Source organism: Apiospora phragmitis, assembly GCF_038363925.1.
Source record: "Apiospora phragmitis strain CBS 135458 chromosome Unknown utg000010l:1.0-9815664.0:1.0-9183399.0, whole genome shotgun sequence".
Classification (NCBI taxonomy): Eukaryota; Fungi; Ascomycota; class Sordariomycetes; order Amphisphaeriales; family Apiosporaceae; genus Apiospora; species Apiospora phragmitis.
Genome location: NW_027117409.1, coordinates 5,312,061 through 5,333,116, shown reverse-complemented (window position 1 = coordinate 5,333,116; position 21,056 = coordinate 5,312,061). Strand labels below are relative to the sequence as shown.

At 53.5% G+C, this 21,056-nt stretch overlaps 7 protein-coding genes across 7 annotated transcripts; 3 read left to right on the top strand and 4 right to left on the bottom strand.

The window, feature by feature from the left end:
- Positions 1-1,266: 1,266 nt before the first annotated feature.
- PG994_011371 (uncharacterized protein) lies at positions 1,267-1,716 on the top strand (the record flags this gene model as incomplete). The annotated part of the gene is made up of 1 exon (XM_066862780.1): positions 1,267-1,716. The coding sequence occupies one exon, from the start codon at positions 1,267-1,269 to the stop codon at positions 1,714-1,716; it is 450 nt and encodes a 149-aa protein (XP_066711890.1).
- Positions 1,717-2,425: 709 nt separating this feature from the next.
- On the top strand, positions 2,426-4,322 carry PG994_011370 (uncharacterized protein; the record flags this gene model as incomplete). The annotated part of the gene is made up of 2 exons (XM_066862779.1): positions 2,426-3,372; positions 3,434-4,322. The coding sequence occupies 2 exons, from the start codon at positions 2,426-2,428 to the stop codon at positions 4,320-4,322; spliced, it is 1,836 nt and encodes a 611-aa protein (XP_066711889.1).
- A 436-nt stretch (positions 4,323-4,758) lies between these two features.
- PG994_011369 (uncharacterized protein) lies at positions 4,759-5,297 on the top strand (the record flags this gene model as incomplete). The annotated part of the gene is made up of 2 exons (XM_066862778.1): positions 4,759-4,969; positions 5,053-5,297. The coding sequence occupies 2 exons, from the start codon at positions 4,759-4,761 to the stop codon at positions 5,295-5,297; spliced, it is 456 nt and encodes a 151-aa protein (XP_066711888.1).
- Positions 5,298-5,688: 391 nt separating this feature from the next.
- Positions 5,689-8,479, bottom strand: PG994_011368 (potassium transporter hak-1; the record flags this gene model as incomplete). Its single annotated transcript, XM_066862777.1, is given in 7 exon segments — positions 5,689-6,475; positions 6,492-6,764; positions 6,832-7,004; positions 7,060-7,824; positions 7,876-8,062; positions 8,140-8,187; positions 8,244-8,479. The coding sequence occupies 7 exon segments, from the start codon at positions 8,477-8,479 to the stop codon at positions 5,689-5,691; spliced, it is 2,469 nt and encodes an 822-aa protein (XP_066711887.1).
- A 2,055-nt stretch (positions 8,480-10,534) lies between these two features.
- PG994_011367 (branched-chain-amino-acid aminotransferase TOXF) lies at positions 10,535-11,814 on the bottom strand (the record flags this gene model as incomplete). The annotated part of the gene is made up of 3 exons (XM_066862776.1): positions 10,535-10,864; positions 10,902-11,662; positions 11,745-11,814. The coding sequence occupies 3 exons, from the start codon at positions 11,812-11,814 to the stop codon at positions 10,535-10,537; spliced, it is 1,161 nt and encodes a 386-aa protein (XP_066711886.1).
- Positions 11,815-12,660: 846 nt separating this feature from the next.
- Positions 12,661-14,432, bottom strand: PG994_011366 (uncharacterized protein; the record flags this gene model as incomplete). The annotated part of the gene is made up of 4 exons (XM_066862775.1): positions 12,661-12,851; positions 12,911-13,277; positions 13,339-14,073; positions 14,136-14,432. 4 exons carry the CDS (start codon positions 14,430-14,432, stop codon positions 12,661-12,663), a joined length of 1,590 nt encoding a protein of 529 aa, XP_066711885.1.
- Positions 14,433-16,247: 1,815 nt separating this feature from the next.
- On the bottom strand, positions 16,248-19,127 carry PG994_011365 (alpha-alpha-trehalose-phosphate synthase; the record flags this gene model as incomplete). Its single annotated transcript, XM_066862774.1, has 5 exons — positions 16,248-16,298; positions 16,348-16,953; positions 17,007-17,319; positions 17,363-19,021; positions 19,105-19,127. 5 exons carry the CDS (start codon positions 19,125-19,127, stop codon positions 16,248-16,250), a joined length of 2,652 nt encoding a protein of 883 aa, XP_066711884.1.
- Between the last annotated feature and the right edge of the window lie 1,929 nt (positions 19,128-21,056).

Here is a 21,056-nt window from a genome sequence, read left to right as displayed (position 1 = left end):
TCGGTCATCCCAGGTACCCATATTGGTCTTCAATACATGGCGAGGCATTGCATGGGAAGAGCGCATGGACCAAGAAAAAAACATGGAGGCGAACCAATTGCGAGCAGTGCATTCCGAGGTCCGGCATCCGGACATCGAGCCTCACTGCTGGTTGTAGAAGTAAAGCCGAACAACTCAGGCTTACTTTCCATGCGTGTATAGCAAGCAAGTAGTAGAGTGAAGTACGGATACGATAATGGCAATATATAAAATATAAATAAGATGACGTCGTGTAACATGCGACACGTCAATTGGTTGACAAATGTTTTTCCTGAAGTAGAGCAGCGGCTGCTTTTCTCCGCGCCGGCCGGCTTTAGCCGTACCCTCCATTCCCTTCTTCGGCCCAGCGCGCCATTTGCCAGCGTCCCGTCGTCAGGCCAGTTTAGGCTTTCTTCTTTTTTAGAAAACGGTGTAGATATGGAGCAGAAGAATGCAGAAGAAGGTAGCAACCGCTCGTATTGTTGACTAAACTATGGGCTTCTGTGTCTTGGTTGCCTTACCCGTGATGTGGTCCGGTAGTGCGGTGACGATGCGATGGGGGCCGCGGGCGTAAGCGGGCGTAAATGGTTAGATCGGGCAATCCATCGTTGTCTAGGCTCCTATAGTCGATGGAGGGGGGGCCCCACTGAAACCCGTTTCTGCGTTTTTGGGGATACGAGATCAGCTGAGTGACGATCTTCTCGTGTCCCCCTTCCGCCCCGGTCTGTTGCCGAGGAGCCGCGTCCCGCAATGTCACCCCGCCCGTAAGACCTAACGACGGTGGGTAGGTGAGTGGTGTGGTTGACTGAGGAGAAGCCAGCACAGCAGGGCAGGCAGAGGATACGCCGAGTCGACACTTGGCGGGCGTCTTCTCTTCGTATACACACCCACGCAAGACACGGTACAGGTCCTAGGTCCCGTGCATGGAAATAGAAGCAAGATGGAGATCGGGGAGGCAGATGAAACGTTGTCGTGCTGGCCTAGGGCTTAGGCTCTCGTTCGATGAGCATCCCAGAGACAAAGAAAGAGGAGGTTTGTTCGGGATGTGGCAGACCGGATTTCTGTATATAAAGAGCCTCCTCATTCCCTCATTATTGGAATCAGTATCATCGGCATCCCATCCCATCATCACATACATACACTACCTAGTAGAATAATTACTACCTCTCTACACACTCTCTGTAAGCCCCTTTAATACCAACACCGCTAATCACCAACCAAAACGAAAAATTAACACCAACCGCCACCATGCTCTACACCAGTCTCATCAGCACCCTCTTCGCCGCCGCCGCCCTCGCAGCCCCCACCGCCAGCCCCGCAGCCAGCAAGTCGATGATGGCGGCAGGCGAGTGGACGATCGAGTCGCTGACGCGGACGTGCAACGCCGACGACACGGTGTGCGACTGGGAGTTCGGTGTCAACACCAACACGCCCGGCGTCGCGGTGCAGGCCTGCAAGGTCACGGCCAAGGGCACGCCGGCGTCGCAGACGGACATCAAGGAGCCGCAACAGTGCGGCCCCTACCGCGTGACGTCGGGCTGGAGCGACCAGTTCGGCAAGGAGAACGCCTTCACCACCTTCGCCGTCGTCGATGAGGACAAGAAGCTCATCGTCTACCCGGCCTACCAGGACAAGCAGCTCAAGAACGGCGAACCCGTCGTCCCCGACCAGATGTACACCCCCGCTGCTCTGCCTTAGGCAGTTGAGCCCAGACTTGCCAGGGCAAATGATGGGTTTGCAAGGATGGATAGATGAATGGACGTTTGGACGAATGAACGAATACACGATGGGGCAAATCAGGTCAATAATGTTTACATTGGGTATCGGGGGGGGGGCATATCATAGGCAGTCATTCCTTTAACCAGAACTTTGGAATACACCAACCGTTACAAACCACCACTATACTCCTCTATGTCAGTTGTATTATAACTGAAAATCCCGAGATCAAACAATCAACTGACTGAGAGCAATTGAGCAAGTAAATGACAGCCAAGAATCGGGGCGGTTACCACCCAGAGGGGCCCTATCCTCGTTGGGCCCAGAACGTGCCCAGTGCTGGCTCCAGCCACCACGTCACAAGATTGGCTCCAACCACTGGGTATTCGCGGTAGCCAGGCAGTATAGGGCCTAGACACCGCCTAGAGGCTTCCCCTAGGCTCTCCCTAGCGCATCCGGAATGATGGATCTGCCCACAGCTGATTAGATTGATAAGATGAAACCGAAAGCTACCTCCTACCACCAGTGAAAACATTGCGACCATCGGAGTCAGCAGGGCAGAACCCGGAATCCCGTCCAGAAGGCAGGCGTCTAGCTATCTTCCATACAAATATGGGTCCGCCTGTTCGAATCTGTTTGCGTACAAGTCGCACCACACCGCAGACGAAAGAGCGCAAGAAGGCCAGCGATCATGGATGAAACTGCAGCGCCGTGGGCTCGGAGCCTCCTCCGCACAAGCCTACGATATGCCAAGTCTCCTCTGTCTCCAGTTGATGTCGTGATCACCGGCTTTACAGACGATCCCGAGAAGGTCGAATATATACGGATCCTCATCTATCACATCCTGCATGGACGTGACATAGTTGCCTGTTATAACCTGGTATTGTCCGTCGTACTGGCTGGATTTACACTTCGCCACTTCATCACGAAACGTCGAGACCAGAGAAGATGGAAGGAAAGATGTTGTTCCCCCAGTTCCTCAAAGCAAGCAGACAAACCGGCATCTTCGTCGTCTAGCAGTACGTTGCAAGGCATCCAATCGCCTCCGGACTCGGTCAAGCTGGACGTGGACCTTGAGCGCCAGCCATTGCTGGGATCTGCAGCTCGGCCGAACCGTGGAAGCCTGTCCAACACCTTACAGGCCTGGCTCATGTATCAGCCGCAACCCGTTCCCTTCATCAACCGTACACTACCCCCCAATGAGACCTCGCTGTTCGTGTTGGCCTATGTCGCCCTTAACGTCTTCTTCCAGTTCTTTCAGAGCCCCTTGCATCCCAAGTACTTCTTCGCCTTCGCCGATCGGATCGGCTATGTGTTCATCGTCAACTTGCCTCTGCTCTACCTCCTTGCCGCCAAGAACCAGCCTCTTAGCTTCCTCACGGGCTATTCGTACGAGTCGCTCAACATCTTCCATCGCCGTGTGGGCGAACTCATGTGCTTCGCCGCACTCGCCCACACCGTCTGTTTCGTGGCATGGCAAGTCTGGTGTTGTCCGGCTTGGCTGCTCGATGGCAATCTTTGGGATTTCCTGACAGGGCAACGCAATCTGCTAGGCATGGTTGCTCTTATTGCTTGCGGGCTACTCTATGCCACTTCCCTTGCTAGCTTCCGCGCCCGCTGCTACGAGCTTTTCCTGGCGTCGCATGTGATACTTCAAGTCGCGGCCCTAGGTATTCCTATATCTGCACTTTTTCACCAGTCGGCCTTACGTCCTGGCCTCATTGGCTATCTTCCTGGTCGACCGTTTGGTGTGGCGCCGGAGTCTCAAGTCTGAATCATTCACGGCTGACATGGAGGTGTTGGAGGATGGTCAGACCTTGCTTCTATCGGCAAATTGGAGCATGTCTCACCAACCCGATCAGCCGGTCTACTCGTGGCTGCGATACAGCATCCGGCATGGTTGGAAGCCGATGGACCATGTATTCGTCACCATACCATCGCTGGGCCGCACTCATTCGTTGCAAACCCACCCATTCACCATCGCCTCGGCAGCACCCAGACACCATGATGCGCCCGAGGCGGGGACACCGCAGCACGCGTGGCTCTCACTCTTGATTCGAGCGCGAGATGGCTTCACCCACGACCTTCTCGAGTATGCACATTCACATTCGAATGTCCGTGTGCGGTTGGATGGGCCATACGGAAGCCCCGGCGCGCTCGAGATGCTTCGCGCGTGCGATAGTAAAGTGCTCATTGCTGGGGGGTCGGGCATTGCCGTGGTGTTCCCGCTTGCTTGGGCTCTTGCACAGCATCCGGCACCAGATGATGCGCCGGGTCGACGAGACATATATCTGCTATGGGTGGTACATTCGCGCAGTCATCTCAGCTGGCTGCCCCAAGAGAGACTAGACGAGCTCGCAGAGGCCGGTATCCAAATCACTATACCGGGACCTACTGCGGAAGCGGGGCGGCCTGATATCGCAGGCTACCTTGCCGAACTGGGCACCAGAGCCCAGATGCGGCGACAGAAGCTAGGGGTTGTCGTTTCGGGACCGGACAACCTCAACCGAGCCGCGAGGAATGCATGCGCCCTTGCTGTCAGGGACGGTACTAAGATTAGACTCAGTGTTGAGAAATTCGGCTGGTGACACGCCCGTACGAAGAAGGCCAAGGGTTTTTTTTTTTTTTTTGAAGTTACGCAGAGCCCCTTCTGTTGGTCTTTCTTTGTTGGTTATTGGGAGTTATAAGGTGGCAAAGTCCCCAGCATAGCCGGGCCCCTTGCATCGCGACAAAAGGCTCAGCAAGGAGAGATGCCAAAAGGGATTGAGAGGCAAATATAGCAATGACTCGAACAAGTCTCATGACTTGAAGATTAGAATTCAAAGACAATTGCCCCCATAGGGATGCCAGCATTTCCTATCTCCACGTGTTAACAAGTGAAGCCGCATTTGGAAATCACGAACAAAGATGCCCTATAAAGAGAGGCTGGCCGCCCTTCCGGTTTGCAAGGACAACTCCACATAACATAAACACGCACAGTATTCTTCTCACACATATACATTCGCCTATAGATACAAACTCAACATGATGATGATGTTGCCTCTCACACGGGTTTTCGGTCTTCGGGCCTTGCTCTCCTCTGCCGCCTCGGCCACGGATATACTCAGGGGTAAACAATACGAGGACTATTGCACCTACACCACATGGGTAGGCGAGACCAGCATCAATTCGCCTCTGGCCGACGACTGCATCCAACTCGCCAAGAGCTACGAGAATGCTCATAGCGGTATATTCCGTAAGTCGTCCCCATATGCACCACTACACCCACCTTTTTGTTTGAACCGCGAGTGCTAACACATACATGCGTGACAACAACAGTGACCAGCGTCGGCCCCGATACCTTCTCACAGCTGGGGTGGCACGGCACCTGCGCCTTTGGAGTGCGCCCCGTGATCAAGGCTGGCAGGAAGACCAACATCTGGTTCGGTTCCACCGATATTCATGACCTGGTCTTCGATGCGACCATGAGGTTCAAGAACACACGGACGGGCAAGATCGGGGCGAGTGGCGTGGCTCATTGTGGTGATACCCAAGTCAACTGGGGGGTTTACCACAAGACTTAGGTATCGTCGTCTGCTTGGCTTTGGGATCTCGTCGAAAAGGGTCACTCACTCTCATGCGTTTGATCATGTTTCGGAAAGGATAGCGTAGGGATTCCGCATTCCTTGGGTACTTTATATACCTGAGATAAGGAAGTTAGATCCAAGGTTATATAAGGATGCCAGATCCTGTACCATAGTAGATACCGCAAATCTTCAGTGAATTTGTGAACGCCTGTGTATATACCTATCCAACCCTCTCCAAGACCAATGTACCGAAAAATCGTAGACTGTCGTAACCCCCTTTGGAAACAAGAGTTACCATCCAAGTGGACATAGATACTGAACGAAACATCACAACGCCTGATCGTAAGATTCCAACCTGACCCCCTTACATGATTATTGGTTGGCGTCCTCAAATTTCCTTCACGAAGCCGACTTCGACCACACGATCCATCGAGAGTCGTAGATTCGCAATTTTGGCCCTGGTGTTCTCCCTGATCCACAAGAAGATGGTCAAGACGATGCGCCGGAAGATCGAGGTGTCCTGCTTGATCTTCATCTGCTCCTTGCCGACCACATACATGACCTTGGCTGCGTACGAGCGATCGAGCTGCGCCAGCTCGGACCGGACCGCTTCGTTTCTCAACTCGGGCGGTTCTCGGACTTTGCCCTTCTCTTGGGGACGTACTCCGCCATTCGTCTCGGCATCGGCTCTCTCCTCAACGGTTTCGCTCCCTACAACGGCGGTGTGCTTGAGATGGGCGCCCTCCGGTTTCGCGAGCCCCGTGGTCATGGCTTGGTCCTCCTCTGGCAACGTGTGATCCTCTTCTTCGGGCAGGTTTTCCCCGCCAGCCTGTCGGACGATGAACTTGCGTATTTGCTCGTAGATGAGAGCACCAAGGTCTGGGGAGATGACTTCATCCATGAACCCGTGCTTTACAACCAATCGGTAACAGCCTGGTATCGAACCGAGACGAGCGATGGAGTATCTTTCGCCATCCGGGACCGTTGGAGCCTCCACGGGATGGAGATGGAAGAAGATCAAGGTGTCGGGCATGGCACCAAATTTGGTGACGAATTGGGTAAAGACGGTCGGCGTCAGGACTCCAGTCTTGTCAAAATAGATGCCAAGGCCGCGGATTTTGGAAAGAGGGGCCGCCGCCCCAACGGTCAGCAAGCGATAACCTTCCGTCTGCTTGCTTCGTAATGAGATACGATGGTTTAAAGCGATCCTCGGCTTCGGCACGCCATTGGTTCTCCTTTCCGAAACGCCAAAGGAGAAAAAGACCCGCGAGAATTGCGGCGATGGTCAGTGTGAGCCACGCACCATCCGGGACCTTGACGAGGAAAGACGAGAGATACAGTCCGTCGACCGTCGCGAAGAACAGCCAAGGAAGAAAGATGAGGAACGGCGAAAATTTCCAGACAATGAGCGCGACCAGTGTCACCATGCATGTATCGAAGAACGTCACAAACATGACGCAGACACTGGAGGAAGTATGCCGGTTAGTCACAGTCCATGTGTCTACACGGCAGGATAGAGAGGACGGCTTACCCATAAGCATTTCCAAGACGCGTCGTATTGGAATATGCGCATGTTACGACGATGGTGAGAACCATGAGGATCCAGTTGAGAAAGGGAACGTAGAGCTGCCCATGGAAAGTCTTGGACGTGTGCACTACCTTCATGTGCGGGCAGTAAGACAACTTCATGATTTGACTCGAAAGCTGTGTAGACTAGATCAATTACTAGTCACGATAGTTCCAGTATAGTATCGCTTACCTGGTAGGTTGCCGTAATGATGGCCTGAGAAGCCACGATGGCTGCGAGGATCGCGACGACAAGGCTCGGGTACAGCATCCCGGGCGGGAGGCAGTTGTAGAAAGGGTTGCTGTAGGCATCGGGATGGACACTAATGTAGGCGGCTTGGCCAATGTACGCCAGCAACAAGCAGGGATAGGTGTAACACATCCAGCTGAGTTGTATTGCTCTCATGCTGAAGGCACCCAGGTCGGCGAAGAGTGCCTCGACGCCGGTGAAGGCCAACAAGACTCCTCCGAGCATGCGCCATCCATCTGTCTTATTCTGTATGAAGAAATGGATGGCATAGTAAGGAGAGAAGGCTTTCAGTACGGAATGGTCGTACTGGACCAAGTTGTAAATGCCAAAACTAGCATTGAAGGCCAGCCATACAATGACAATGGGTGCAAAGGAGGTGGCCAGCTTGGAAGTGCCCAGGGGCTGGAGAAAGAAAAGGAGAACCAAGATTCCGCAGGTTGCCCCGACAATTGTGGACGAAGAGATGTCAGGCTTCACAACGTTGAGACCCTGCACAGCTCCGAGAACCGATTGGGCAGGCGTCAATACTCCATCGGCCATAACCATGGAGACGGCCAGAACTCCAATAGTCTTGAGTAAGCCGCGGATGAAGCTGGAATTCTCGACACCGGAACGAATGGACTTGTTGGTACGATACAGATCCTGGGTCTTGTGCCGCTCCATCCTCACGAGCAGAGCTTCTCCCGGATCGCGCTGGGTGATGTTGGCCTGTGTGTGTGTCAGCGCCATGTTGCAACAGGTGCGGAGGGTCCTGCTTACATATCGTGTCAGCAGGGAGTAGCAGCTGAAAGTGCCGCCTTCTCCCTCATTGTCGGCATGTAGGATGATGAGCACGTATTTGAGGGTCACCATGATGGTGAGAGACCAGATAATGAGCGAGAGCACTTGAAGTACATCGTTGTAGTCTGGTGTGTCGGTGAAGGTAGATGAGAAGACGTATAGGGGACTTATCGGACGATGTCAGTTGATTTCGTCTCCCATCGACTCTTGGTCGCGGGGAGGTGGCAAGTTGGAGTCTCTTACCTAGTTCCAATGTCGCCGTAGATGACTCCTGTTGATTGGTAGGCCAGCCTATGGGACAGTGGTCAGATTGGGGTCTATCAAGTCACCGATCATTGTGCATTTACCAGAGTAGAGTTGTTCCTTTAAAGACCTGTTTCTTCCGACCATCGTCGCGGTTCCAATCCTCTTCATCCTCGACGACGCCAGTCTGGTCGCTGTGCTCCTGCGAACTCCTGGAGGCGCTTCGCGGTGCACGGGCGTCGTGGCTGCGCGTACGGTAGATGCCCCCGGCATGGGATAATCTCTCTGGTTTGTCCAATGGCGCCAGATCATCCGCGATGGTGATTGTTGGGGCCGCCATGACTACGATCGTTTACGGAAACCCGTGAGGGACGCAGTACGTAAGAGCAACAAGGTGCAGCGGCGGCAGCAGCAGCAGCAGCAGGGGAGGAATGTGTGAGACAGACAGGAGCACACAGAAGAGAGATCCAGGTGTGGGTGAAACAGGGTTCGGTCAACACATATAAGCGACTCCAACCAACTGGATCAGGCTTGGACGGCGGAACGTGAACGCCACATTCCAGCGAGCCGATCGGGCCCATCCATCTCTAGCCTTGGGGACTGTCACAACTCATCGCTTATGGCGTCGTGGACTGGTGGTGTCAACCAGAAGCTCGCCATGAGCACCACATAGTTCAGACGAATCATGCTGCTGGTCAACCGCATCTGAACCCCCCACGCTGCCAGGGTAGCTACGAAAGCCCGTCTTATCTGCTCCTCTTGCTGCTGGGTTCAAGCCTCGAGGGAAGCAACAAGCCATGTCCGTTGCCAGCTTGTTACCCTCTACAATGCAGGGCAATAGGCACAGGAACATGGCACTGGATTGGACAGATAAGGGGGAGGGTACAGTAGTCAGGATGCTGTGTAAAAGAAGCGAAGGGCAGGCTTGGGATAAGCTTTTCATTTGTTGACGCTAAGATGCTTGCCTGCGCCTTTGGTTCTGCGGCATGCTGTTTTCGGCTTACGGCATGATGTCAGTGGATTCACATCCCTTCAGTTCCCAGCCGAACGCCCGGGGTTTTGGTATCCCATTCGGAGCTCGTACTGGGAACGATCGACAGTTTGCACTAGAGGAGATTGGGCTGCCCGCGGCCCCCGCCGCCAAGAAAATACCGCAAACGTCCAGTAAGAAGCTGTGGATGTCGAAGGTCGGTGAGATCTTACATGTGAGTAACGAACGACCTTGAAAATATGTGCGGGTGCTGCGGTACTTGAACAACAATGTAACTTGCGGGTTGGGGTCAGGGGGCCGGGGTATGTACAGGGCGTTGAGTGGTTCAAGGGCTAGACCAGTCCATTAATCATATCAACACTGTCATTAAGAGCATGGCATTCAGCAATCGCATAACACGCAAATAGCCCTGTGTATTTTGTTAACCTAGTTACTATTATATTTTCTTCTTCTTTTTTAATATGAGTACATGATTAGATATGCCATTCATCAGGCTGACGCAAATCCCCCCAGTAGAAGTGAACATATATGATATGTACTTAGACAGTATTGTAGCTACCTATGTATGTAGGTAGGTAACCGTCCATCAACCGACTGGACAAAGGTCCTGCATGCCAATGCCATGGATCCTCCTGCAGGCTGTCCCATCCCCTCTTGTCCCCTGTCGGAGGCTGCCCTTCTGCACGTCTACAAGTATAGGATATATGGCTGAGTGCACGCAAATACCTGTAACTAAATCCCGCAGTGTCCACCTCCACAACCGCCTTGATTGTTTACACTTCAGCGTGGGTGAGATATTAATTTCTTACCCTTGCCATTCATTGCAGCATTTACAACAACCACCCCGTATCAAATAGGCTACGACCACAGCTCGCAACCAACAAATGAAATTTCCCCCCACTGTATAGGACTTGCGGGAATATGGAAAGCCTACAGGATATTGGCTTTGTTCGCTGTGTAGGTAGTTGGTCTGTCGGCATGAATGCCGATGTTGATGTTAAAATCAGGTAAGCTACTGGCCGCCGTGTTCGTAGGCCCGTTTACCTAGATACGGCTCTGGTATAGTGGTGCGTGCCCTCTACCCCCTCATCATTTTTCAAGGCTTCGAGCCATCCACTGCTCGACCAAGCTAAAAGAAATCAAGTCGGGTGCTGCCGGTTGACCATGCTGGGACATTCTGGGATGGTAGGGATCGCGGCTCCATCAGCACACCTTCGAAGCATAGCCTGGAAGAAGTCCCTCATATTGAAGATGCTAGATCTTGTTTTTTCATATATACCCTTTTGACCCATCTATTTACACTTTTCCGTGATGCCCGCAACGATTAGTCCATCTGGTCCACGGTCTGGCCATTCCCGTTGGTTGCCGACGGCACACCTTCGACCTTGGAGCTATCGGCTGCGCTTACGGCGGCGTTCCACCCGAACTGGTCCTTGCCTTTCCTAGCTGGATGGCCTTGAGCTCCGTCAACAGCTTCAGGCAGATGGGGCCGGCATCTTCTTGGCTCTCCTCAATGAAGGTGACCTTCTCAGACTCGCTGTCGCTTGACAGGCGCGCATGCTCCTTGACGGAGGATGTGATGGAAGCAGAAGTAGAAGGTGACACGCGGCGGGTGATGGAACGGATGGGCACCAGCGCAGCGGCGGTGCCAGCAGCCATGACCTCGGAGAATTGGGAAGCTCGCCGTACTTGATCTGCAGATGGGGGGGGGAGTGTGTGTAAGTGAGTGCCAAGCTTCAGGGGGGTTATGACAATCCTATCGGGTACTCACCGATCGCTTCTCCACCTTCCAGCCAAAGCTGCGGCCAATCTCCTGGACGCTGTCCGAAGTGACACTGTCAATCACAGCCTTGGAGTCGGGTACGACAAGTGTTACGTCCTCGCCGTTCTTGATTGCACCAATGAAACCACTGGTGCTGAACTCGTCAATCTCCGAGTGCGAAGCACTGTCCAAATGCAGGGTGATACCGAAGCCCTGGTTTCGTGCCCTCTCACTCCAACGCAGCACCGGCGCGTAGTTACCGCCGACCTTTGCGCTACCGGTTCCGTTCGGCGCGGCGCGGTCAAACTCGTCCAAGATCAGGGCGTTGACCGGGTGCGTGCCGTGGTAGACGCCAGTAGGCAACACGTATACACAGAACATGTACTCCTCGGGCGGGTTCAGGCCCAGCTGGGCGCTGGAGCCGTAGATCTGCGGGCGAATGTACATGGCGGCGCCCGTCTCGTGCGGGGGCACGTACTCGGCATTGAGGGACACGGCGGCCTTGACGGCATCGACGAACAGGTCGTTGGGGACGGGCGGGCAGGAGATGAACTCGGCCGAATGCTGCATGCGCGCGGCGTTGCGGTCCGGACGGAAGACCTGGATGTCGCCCGAGGGGGTGCGGAAGGCCTTCAGGCCCTCATAGGCCGTCTGGCCGTAGTTGAGGGCCGGAGCCATGCCGTGAATCCGGATGAACGGATCGGTCACGAACTTGAGAGGCGACCATTTTCCAGTCTTCTGTGAGTAATGCGACTCGATGTGGCCGTTGACTGCGAGACGGGACGGAGGTCAGCCAAAGCGGGAACCCATAGCTATATCACCAAGACACCACAGCTTGAGGCAGATGCACACCTTCTCTGACGCGGAATCCAACATTGGACCAGTCAATCGTGTTGACCGGAGGCGGCGGGAAGGCGGCCATGATATAATGTCTGGTGGGGGTGCGTGTAAACGGCGGTGACTGACTCGAGCAGCTCGAGTCGCGATTGTGAAGGTGAAGTTGAGGGAAACTGGACTGTCAGTTGCCCAACTGGTTCAAAGACTATGCGATTGCCGAGTGAGCGAGTGATAGAGACTCTCGTCAATAAGTGGTTTGTGTTATCTTCTGATAGGCCGAGTCAAGTATTGCGATGTCCTCTTACTACCTGGGCCTACCAACTTTACTCATCGCTACTAGGGGATTTTTCCTTGAAACAGTGCCGATCTTCGGAGGTCGCGGGGCACTCATCCCTTCTGTTCTGTGTGCCTTTTTTTTCTCGGCCTCCCTTGGGCAGCCAGACGTCAGACCATTGGCGGGGTAGTGACCCGCTGTTCAGCTCAGCTTACATAGCATGCATCCCTGCTCGTACGATGTCATCCATGCAAATGTCAACATGAGATATACATATTTCAGATGTAACCCACGCGATACCGCAACACATCTCGGGTCATGGATGCAGTCACACATACCTACGCACATGAAGGCATTGGAGGTCAGGACATGAAAGGCACGTTAACAGCGCTGGATTGAATTGTCGATCTTAACGTTGACAATCTTCACTCGTACCATTGTCGCATGTTGTGAAAACGGGTATGTATAATCTATCTCTATCAAGGGAACAAACACCTCTTATTACCCATCTACTTAATTACCCTTCAGAATTAATCCCCAAGCCGCCGAATAGCACTCTATTGGCTCATTTATAAGTATGTGTATATTACGCACCGTTTGGAACAGTGCAGGGGCAGGCCCATACAAGTTCCGTGGCTCGGCGTTGGAACTGCACCCTCACAGGATAATACGCCAATTCGCCTGCGCATGTCGTAGCCTCGCGCCGAACATGACTAACAAGACGGCCCCAATCGCAACGATGCCCACGAAGATACCTGACTGGGTCCCGAAGCAATTGATGTAACCTGCCTCCTCGGCCCAGGGAACGATGCCGTACAGGAACCCAAAGGCGACGATGTTTTTCACACCTATTATCACACAATTAGCCACATATATCATGCATGGTGGTTGCAGCCCGGTAACTTACCATTAACCAGCATCAACGCATCCGCATTGACTGGCAGCACGCAGTCACTGACGTAGGCCATGGTGACGGTCGGCACGGCCGTGAGGGCGAAGCTGATCATGCCGTACCCGAAGAAGAGGCTGGTCCAGTGGAGGGCGCGCTCGACGCCGTAGCCGAACACGAGGCAGCCGGCGCCCGTGATCAGCGTCGGGAGCACCAGGAGGGCGAGCCGGCTCTCGGGCTCGAAGACGCCTTGGTTCTTGCGGGCGCGCCAGTCGCTCCAGACGTCGACGAGCCAGCCGCCGGCGTAGGCGCCGCAGACGTTGCCCAGGAAGCCCGCGATGTTGATCAGGCCGCTTACCAGGGGCGACCAGCTGTAGGGCGGCGCCTGCAGCACGAACGGGTTCAGGATGTTGACCGCCACCGTCAGCACGAGCGAGACGGCGTACCCCAGGCAGCGCGTAGACGACGCACGGGTAGACGATCAGGGGCAGCGGCCGCACGAAGGACTTGAAGAGCGTCGTGTTAGGCGTCACGCCCGTCCAGAGCGCGATCTCCTGCCGGTAAGTCTTCTTGGGAAGCTCCGCCACGGCGTAGCGTTCGGGCGAGCGAGACCCCGAGCTGCTGCTCTGATGGCCATGGGCGGTGGCTCGGCTCTTCTCTGGAGTTGGGGATGGGCCCTCGGGCTCCCAGCATGTGAAGAGACTATCCGGGCGGTGCATGGGCAATGATGTCACCTCCTCCGTCGCAAGTCTATCGTCGCAACGGCTGGACTGCTCGTTGGCTCGGTGATATCGGGTCTCCGGGACGAAGAAGAGTACCCCGAAGAAGGTGATGGCCGTCAATATGGCGGTGATCCACTTGTGCCAGCGCCACGAAATCCCCTGGAGGACAAACGAACAAAAGAGCGGTCCGATCGTGTTGCCGGCGCTGATGGCGTTGGTGTAGATGCCCATCTTGGCGCCTCGCTCGTGAAGAAAGTACAAATCGCTGACCATGCTGGCGCCCAGCGCTTCGGTAGAGCTTCCTGCAAATGCTCCAATGATATTACTCCACAGGAGGCTTTTGAAGCCATCGGCCGTGGCGCCCCATATAGAAGTCAGTGTCAAAAGCAGACTGGCGAAGACAAAAACAGGCCGCTTGCCAATGTAATTGGCGATAGGGACCCAGAAAAAGTTGAAAGCCTTCTTATAATCAGCTATCTGCCTGAGATCACAATGGAGCAGGGGTAGTCTGGAGCACTTACGCCAAGAACAAGAACCGGCCAGAGAAGCAGGTCACTCGTCTCAGACACCGTCTTGTCAAACTCCTTGGATAGGATGTAGAAAGCCGGCGCCAGACCTCCGATTCCGTAATTTGTAAGAAAGGCGAAGGCGCACACAGAGGCAAAAGCGACGTGCTTCCTCCATTTCGGCCATCGCAACGGGTCATTCGGGTCAGTCTCGTTCGGCCGGGGCACCAGTTCGAGGGTTCCGTTGGCACCTTTGTGCAACTGTACAGTACCCTCGCTGTTGTCGAGCTCGCGTAGAGTGTGGAGGCGCATTTTGTTGTCGTTGTCAGCTGAGCCGTAGACTATGTGATTGGGTGTCTAGAGATGCGAGTTCATCACCCAATTCCAGAACCAGGTCGAATCACTCGGGATAGCCACCGAAGAAGTTGTCTGGCCGCTGGGAGCAGCTACCGATGTCTCTGCTTCTGGCATTGAGATGGTCAGCTTCTAGTATACTATACTCTACCGGCTGGAGCAGAGACAAACGGGTCTTAGACAATATCGGCTTGAACAGTATTTCCGGGTTGACATTGACAGGTTGCACGCTTTTATCAAGGCCAGCATCTTCACCATTGAACAAGGTTCCGGGATTAGTAGTCCTTTATCCCTGGCACTAAGGTCCCTGGAAATCCTAATGGAGCATACTCTTGCACTTGTTTTGCTGGCCGAACCCTACGTACCATTCTCCGGACATGGTTGGGGTAAAATGGTTGAGCGACCCGATGACCAATGTCTGAGACTTTGCCTGTGCCATTCGTTCAATCCATATCCTCGATGAGTTGAAATACTATAGCCCAGTACGTTCAATTGGCCAAGTACAGTATATAGCAGGACTTCTTGACTCGAAACTTGTTCAGCAGTAAAGTAATTAATTACGTGGGTGACTGGACTTCGAAGTGTCCCGGAAGTCCGTGTGGATCCGGCGGCGGCAGTTTAGTAGTTCCACCAAAGCCGGCATTTTTCGTTCGCCGAAGGATAGCCGGCGACAGCAACATTGGCCTATCAGAGGAAGAGGGATTGAACCTTGTGTCTCGGTCTCGGTGACCGGCATGCTGGACTGTTGTTGGATCGAATCGCTGATTAACCTAGTAGGGACGATGGCGCCTCCTGCCATGTGAAAACCCGTCTTTTGCAACAGCAGTTGATCGATCCGTAGGTATGGTCCCATCAGTCATGTCTGGCCGGAAACGTGGCGTGGATCACACTCGTAGCTCGAAGCACCCTTAACGGCCTTATAACTCAAAGGCCGAGGAAGGGCCTAGCTAGCACCGGAAGCCAGCCGGGAGAGGCGCCCTCGACGTGCATGAAAGTACATAGTTATGCATTATACATGTAGTTTCCTGGTTGCCAGCCCCCGCACCCGGGTGCCGGCCGCATAAAGATGCATTAGGAAAGCTCGACGGACTGATCTTCAAGAGAAGGTGGAGACCACTGACGACTTCGCTGGACAGGGATCATGTAGATTTCCGGTACCCGGGTCGATGTGAGCAAAAGTGGAACTTGTCATCGCGATATAAGGAACAAAGGAAGTTGACGGGATTCAATGTTGGATGTAACAGTCTGCTATGCGTGCGTATGAGCGGTCACCAGTGTGTCGTAATCGGGGGGCTCATCGGTATAAGCTATCCATATTGGCGCTTTACAAACAAACGATCTGACGGTCAGTCCCAGACAGTCCTGATTTGTTAGGGGTTCTCAACATGTGGCAAGTCCTGCCACAAGGATGTATTCATGCTTTTCATAGCAAATAGCTATCTAGTCTATGCCTGCTTCTATGCCGACTCGATTCAGAGTGTTCCATCGCTGGTGTCGTGTGTACCCACCTCGTGCCGTAATCATTCTATTGTCCAGGTATACGAGCGCGCACGACGTACGATTCCTTCGGTTCCAACGCCACACTCCGTGCTCCATTGGCCATACAAGAAAATAAATGAGAATCGGGAAAACAGAAACAGAAGAGAACAATTGATCCCTCGAAAGTCCGAGATGACTGGAATTAGAGGATGCGGGCGTAGGAAAGCAATCGTCTCATCCCGCCGCTCCGCCAGCTACACAGTGTCCTCACTGTGTCTGCTGCTAGTTCGTGTCCTAGGGTGAGTTGGCCAGCTTCTGCAGAGTGACAAGAACACCAGTGACACCCTGTGTCAATGTGCTAGTTGCTTTCTGTGTTGCGGTTTCCAAGACTTACGGTATAAACATCCTTGATAGCAGTCTTGCACAAGCAGTTTGCCCATTTGAAAACCTTCTCATCTTCGCGGCCGTCGCCAACAACCATTACAAAGTCGACGGTGCCAGCCTTATCACCGTAAGGCGCATTGTTCTTCATATCATGGTAGATGCGCTCGGCCGCAGTGTGTTTGGTGTAGTCGGTGGACTCCACTACCACGCAACTGTCCAGCTGGGTGGCGTGTACATGCTGTCCCTCGCAGGATTCGTTGATATGACCTGTCCAGTCACTCGCTTGTCGTTCGGCAGTGGAGAAATCCTCGGCGTGCTTGTAGTCGAAAATGAGGGAGCAGCGTCGGTCTTCAACCTCGACGCCAGGGGTGCGCTCAATGTAGTATTCTAGCGTCGAGCGAACCGACTCCTTCCAGGCGGCAACACTAGAACGATCCGCTATCTCGGTCCAGGTACTGTTGCCAGTATACTTGATGAAGGAACCATTCTCTGCAATCAGGCCCAGATTGGGAACCAGGCGGAAGAGTCGGTCCAATTCGTCAGGCCTGCGACCTGACATGACATAGACTGTATTACGGTTATCCTCCACGAGATCATTCAACACCGAAAGAGTTCGCTAACAAAACATTAGCAGGGGGGTCTAGTAGTAATCAAGCTACAAGGACATACCTGAGCATTCATTGGCACCGTTGAGTTCATGGGGTTATTCGGGATAAGGGTGCCCTCCAAGTCAAGGAAGAACAAGCGGCGCTGAGACTGGGAATATCTCAGACTAAGATTCTGCAGATTAAGACGCGGGATCGACGTCTGGCTGTGACGATGTTGTTCCTCGAAGGCATCATCCAAGGTCTTGAGGTACTTGGTAAACCATTGACCACCAGTATGGTTCTTGATGGTCTCGTAGAGTTTCGTCCAACGCGTCGCTTTCTCCTCGTCCGACATCTCAACGGCCTTGCCAATGGCATCCGAGCATTGACGGTAGCTCCAAGGGTTGACCGAAGAGTTCATTGCCGCCGAAAAGGGACGAGGTACCAGTGAACTCGGAAAGAATCAGAGAGCCGTGTTTCTTCTCGTCGCATACGCCATCCTGGCAAGCCAAGAATTCGTGGGAGGTCAAGTTCATGCCCTCGCGCTGACTGGTAATCATCAATGCGTCGGCAATGGTAAGCAGAGCCAGATACTGCGAGTACGGGATGTCCTGCTTGAGGTATACCAGAGGCTGGTATGCAAGATTGGCCCAAGATGAGTTCACACGCGTGACAATGTCCGAGACTGCGGCATCGAGGTCACTATTCTCACCCCCAGACAATGCGACCTGAATAAGGACAATCTTATCACGCCACTGAGGGTTCTTGTTGAGGAACAACTCGTAGGAGAGCAGCTTCTCGCGCACACCTCGAACATGGTCCAGCTTGTCACGAGCGACAATAATCTTCTTGTCCTTGTACCGGTCTTTCATAATGCTGATCCATTTTTGGACTTCTTCGTCTTGGCGATGTTGGTTGAGGCTGACGGGGTCAATGCCAATAGCCTGGGCCTCCACGTTGACGAATCGGTCTTCAAGATGGATTCCTTCCGCCGTAGCCTCAACGTTCAGGATCCTGCTGCATGTCTGCAGGAAGTGTCGAGTATATTCCGGAATCTGGAAGCCAATCAAGTTGGCCCCAAGCATGCCCTCCAGAAGCTCCTTTCTCACTGCCAAGCAACGGAAGACTTCCGATGAAGGGAAAGGGACATGCAGGAAAAGACCAATCTTGGCGTCTGGGATCTTCTGGCGGACCATGGCTGGAACCAGGAGCAGATGGTAATCATGGACCCAAATGGTGTCGCCCCGCTTCCAGTTCTTGACAATCTTGTCGGCGAAGTTTTGATTGACATTGACATAGAATTTCCAAGAATGGTCTTCGTAGGCTTTGCTCTTGGGGTTGTCAGGAATCTGATAGTGGAAAACGGGCCATAGGATCTGCTTGCAGAAGTGCGAGTAATGGCCATCAAAGTCCTTGTCGGAGCAGAAAACAGTCAGCATGTTGTACTCGGTGAGAAGGCGATCGTGGATATCATCTCTCTGCTGCGTTCCCTCGAGAGCATCAGTCGGCATTCCCAGGGTGCCAACCCAAGTGTATTCGCCCTCATAACCATCGCGCAGTGCGGCCTCGGCGGCATTGCGCAAACCGCCATTGCCCTGGTCTGAGTGGACAATGCGCCAGTTGGCATTGGCAAAGACCCTGTCGTGGCTGTCGCTGCGATGTACACGAGGTTGTGTCACACCTTGGCGACCCATTTCTTTGGCCTTTTGGAGGATCCGCGAATGGTCAAGTATAGAGGAAGGGGGTGGCGAATTGGCTCGGGACATTGGCTGGTCCATTCGGGCACCCCATTTGGGAGACTCCCGATCAGTCGGCCCAAGGTCTACACTGCTGTCATCATCCGAGACAGTGACGTGCAGTCGTACGCCATCTTCATTTGTAAAGAGGCCATCGTTCAAACCGACATGCTCATCCTCGGTGGGGGTCTCTGGGGGGGTTACGGTGGGGTTTGGCGCGAACAGACTAGGTCGGGTATCTAGAACAGGGCGAACCGCCTTGTTGACGGCTTTGGGAGGCTTGGCGTTTGGCGCCTTTTGCGAACGATTTCTTTTCCTGGGTGCATCTGGCAGCTTGAAGTGGACAGTTTTGGGGAGATTTCTGTTTATTCTCAGTAACGTATATTCGTGACAATGGCAATAGGAAAGGGACGGGAGCCCAGATCCGATACAGGGACGACTTACAGAGAAGCTAAGAACACCGTCATGGTGGGCAAGAGGTCTGAGGATCGATCTCAGAATGTTGTGTTGGAGTATTCCAGTCTCTGGGTGTTGATATGTTGCGAGGTATGCAAGTAGGTATTTGCGTTTGGGAAAGGCGGATGCGTCAAGTTTCCCGTTGAAATAGGCTACGCTCTTGTGGCAACAGAACAGACGACCAGTCCGTGTACGGTGAAGAATAAATAAGCAAGTGACAGCTCCAGCTGTCAAGGGAGAGCGACGAGGGTGCAGCACCTGAGACTTGTGCTCTGTCAGCTATGGTGTGTTCAGTACGCAGCGAGTCTGACCAGCGAAGGGAAGCAGGTAGTAGTTGGAGTTGTAGCAGTGGTGCAGTGGTGCAGTGTGCACTTGAATGTATGTAGGTTGGGATGGAGACTCTTTGGGTTTGGAAGTGACGGAAACTGTCACTACATAAATGAACTTGAACTGACAGTCGTGGGTGGTCCCGGTTTCAAAGATGATCAGGTTGATGTCAGTGGATGTAAAAGAAACTGGGCCCGACGTTGGAGCTTACTTAAACTTTCATGTTGCGCCAGTCTCCAGAGCCAGACCAGACGGACATGCAAAAGTCGAGCCCCACACAACGCCGAGTTACTGTTCATCGCAACATAAACTCGAGGCCGGAAGGACGGACAAGGACCAGGGGAGGGGGGCATGTAAGAATAAAGAATGATAATAATTACGATCCAGGTGCCTGTCTGCGCTGCATGTACTCACACGCACATACAATACAGGCACGGCTATACGGCGCCGCTGGCGAATAGAAGGGAAAGAAGCCGTCCGTGACGTAACCTGATTTGCTCGGGATTGCACTGCATTTGCCCATCCACAACAACTGCAGGCACCACAACCACTGGTTGAGGTAGTGCGACTCTGAGAGGGCTGAGCCTGGGAAGGGAGGATTTGTTGGTGCTTGGGCTCGAGGGCGTGGTACCAATTGGGACGCAAGCGCCATCCAGACAGGGGGCCCTGGTCCGACGGGAAACAACTTTAGAAACCCCTAGGCTGATTGTACGTACCTTTGGAGGAATGGCTGGAGGCTTTTCTTCTGCGCTTTTTCTTCTTCTTCTTCTCTTTCTCGGCGCTACTGTAGCAGGATCAGATCGTAAAGCCACAACTCATAGCGTGGGCCCAGCTGTCTTTAATTATTTCGCTTGTTACGTTCGCACCAGGGCTGGCAGCTGAAACGTCATCCGGCGGGTTTCTTTTGCACCAAAACTGCTTGCAACGCGCAGCATGCAGAGAAGGATGGGGAGATGGATGGGTCGAGAATGTCGTCGTCTGTGACGCTATTGAGTTTATGTGGTGACTTGAACTTTGATCTCGTAAGGTCAAGCAAGAAGGGGCAATAACCGCGAGCCTGGAGAGATAGCTGGCTATATGCTTTTTTTGACTTTTGGAGCCTCGTTAGAAGGTATGCGATGATACAGCCAATCCTCATGTCATGCTGTTGTATAGGGACATGCTGACATGGTGCGCTATACACGCCCTCTTGTCGCGAAGGCTCCGAGGAGTACGGAGTAGATGCACGAAAATCAAAGGAGGGGCTCACTGTACTGGATTCGAGAATCAACGGGAATCAAGTCTTTGATGTGTGATCGGGGTTTGCTGGACAAGTCACAAAAATACCGGACAGCCAAGCTTCGCCTCAAGGGCCTCAGCTCCAGTGATTTTGTCGATCGGCCCAGGAGTTTTTAGTCCGGGCACACAACAACAAGCCCTTTTGGTGCCGATAGCCAGAAAGAGGAATAAATTGGGCAGGGTAGGGTAAGCAATCCAGCAACACAGATCTCGATAGATAAGCAGGGCTCAAGCAAATTGGGCAGTCAAGTATCATCAATCCTCTTCTTCGGCAAATGTGTAACTCGTGTGGTCGTGGACAGGCAGTCGAGACTCGAGATGTTGGAAGCTTCGAC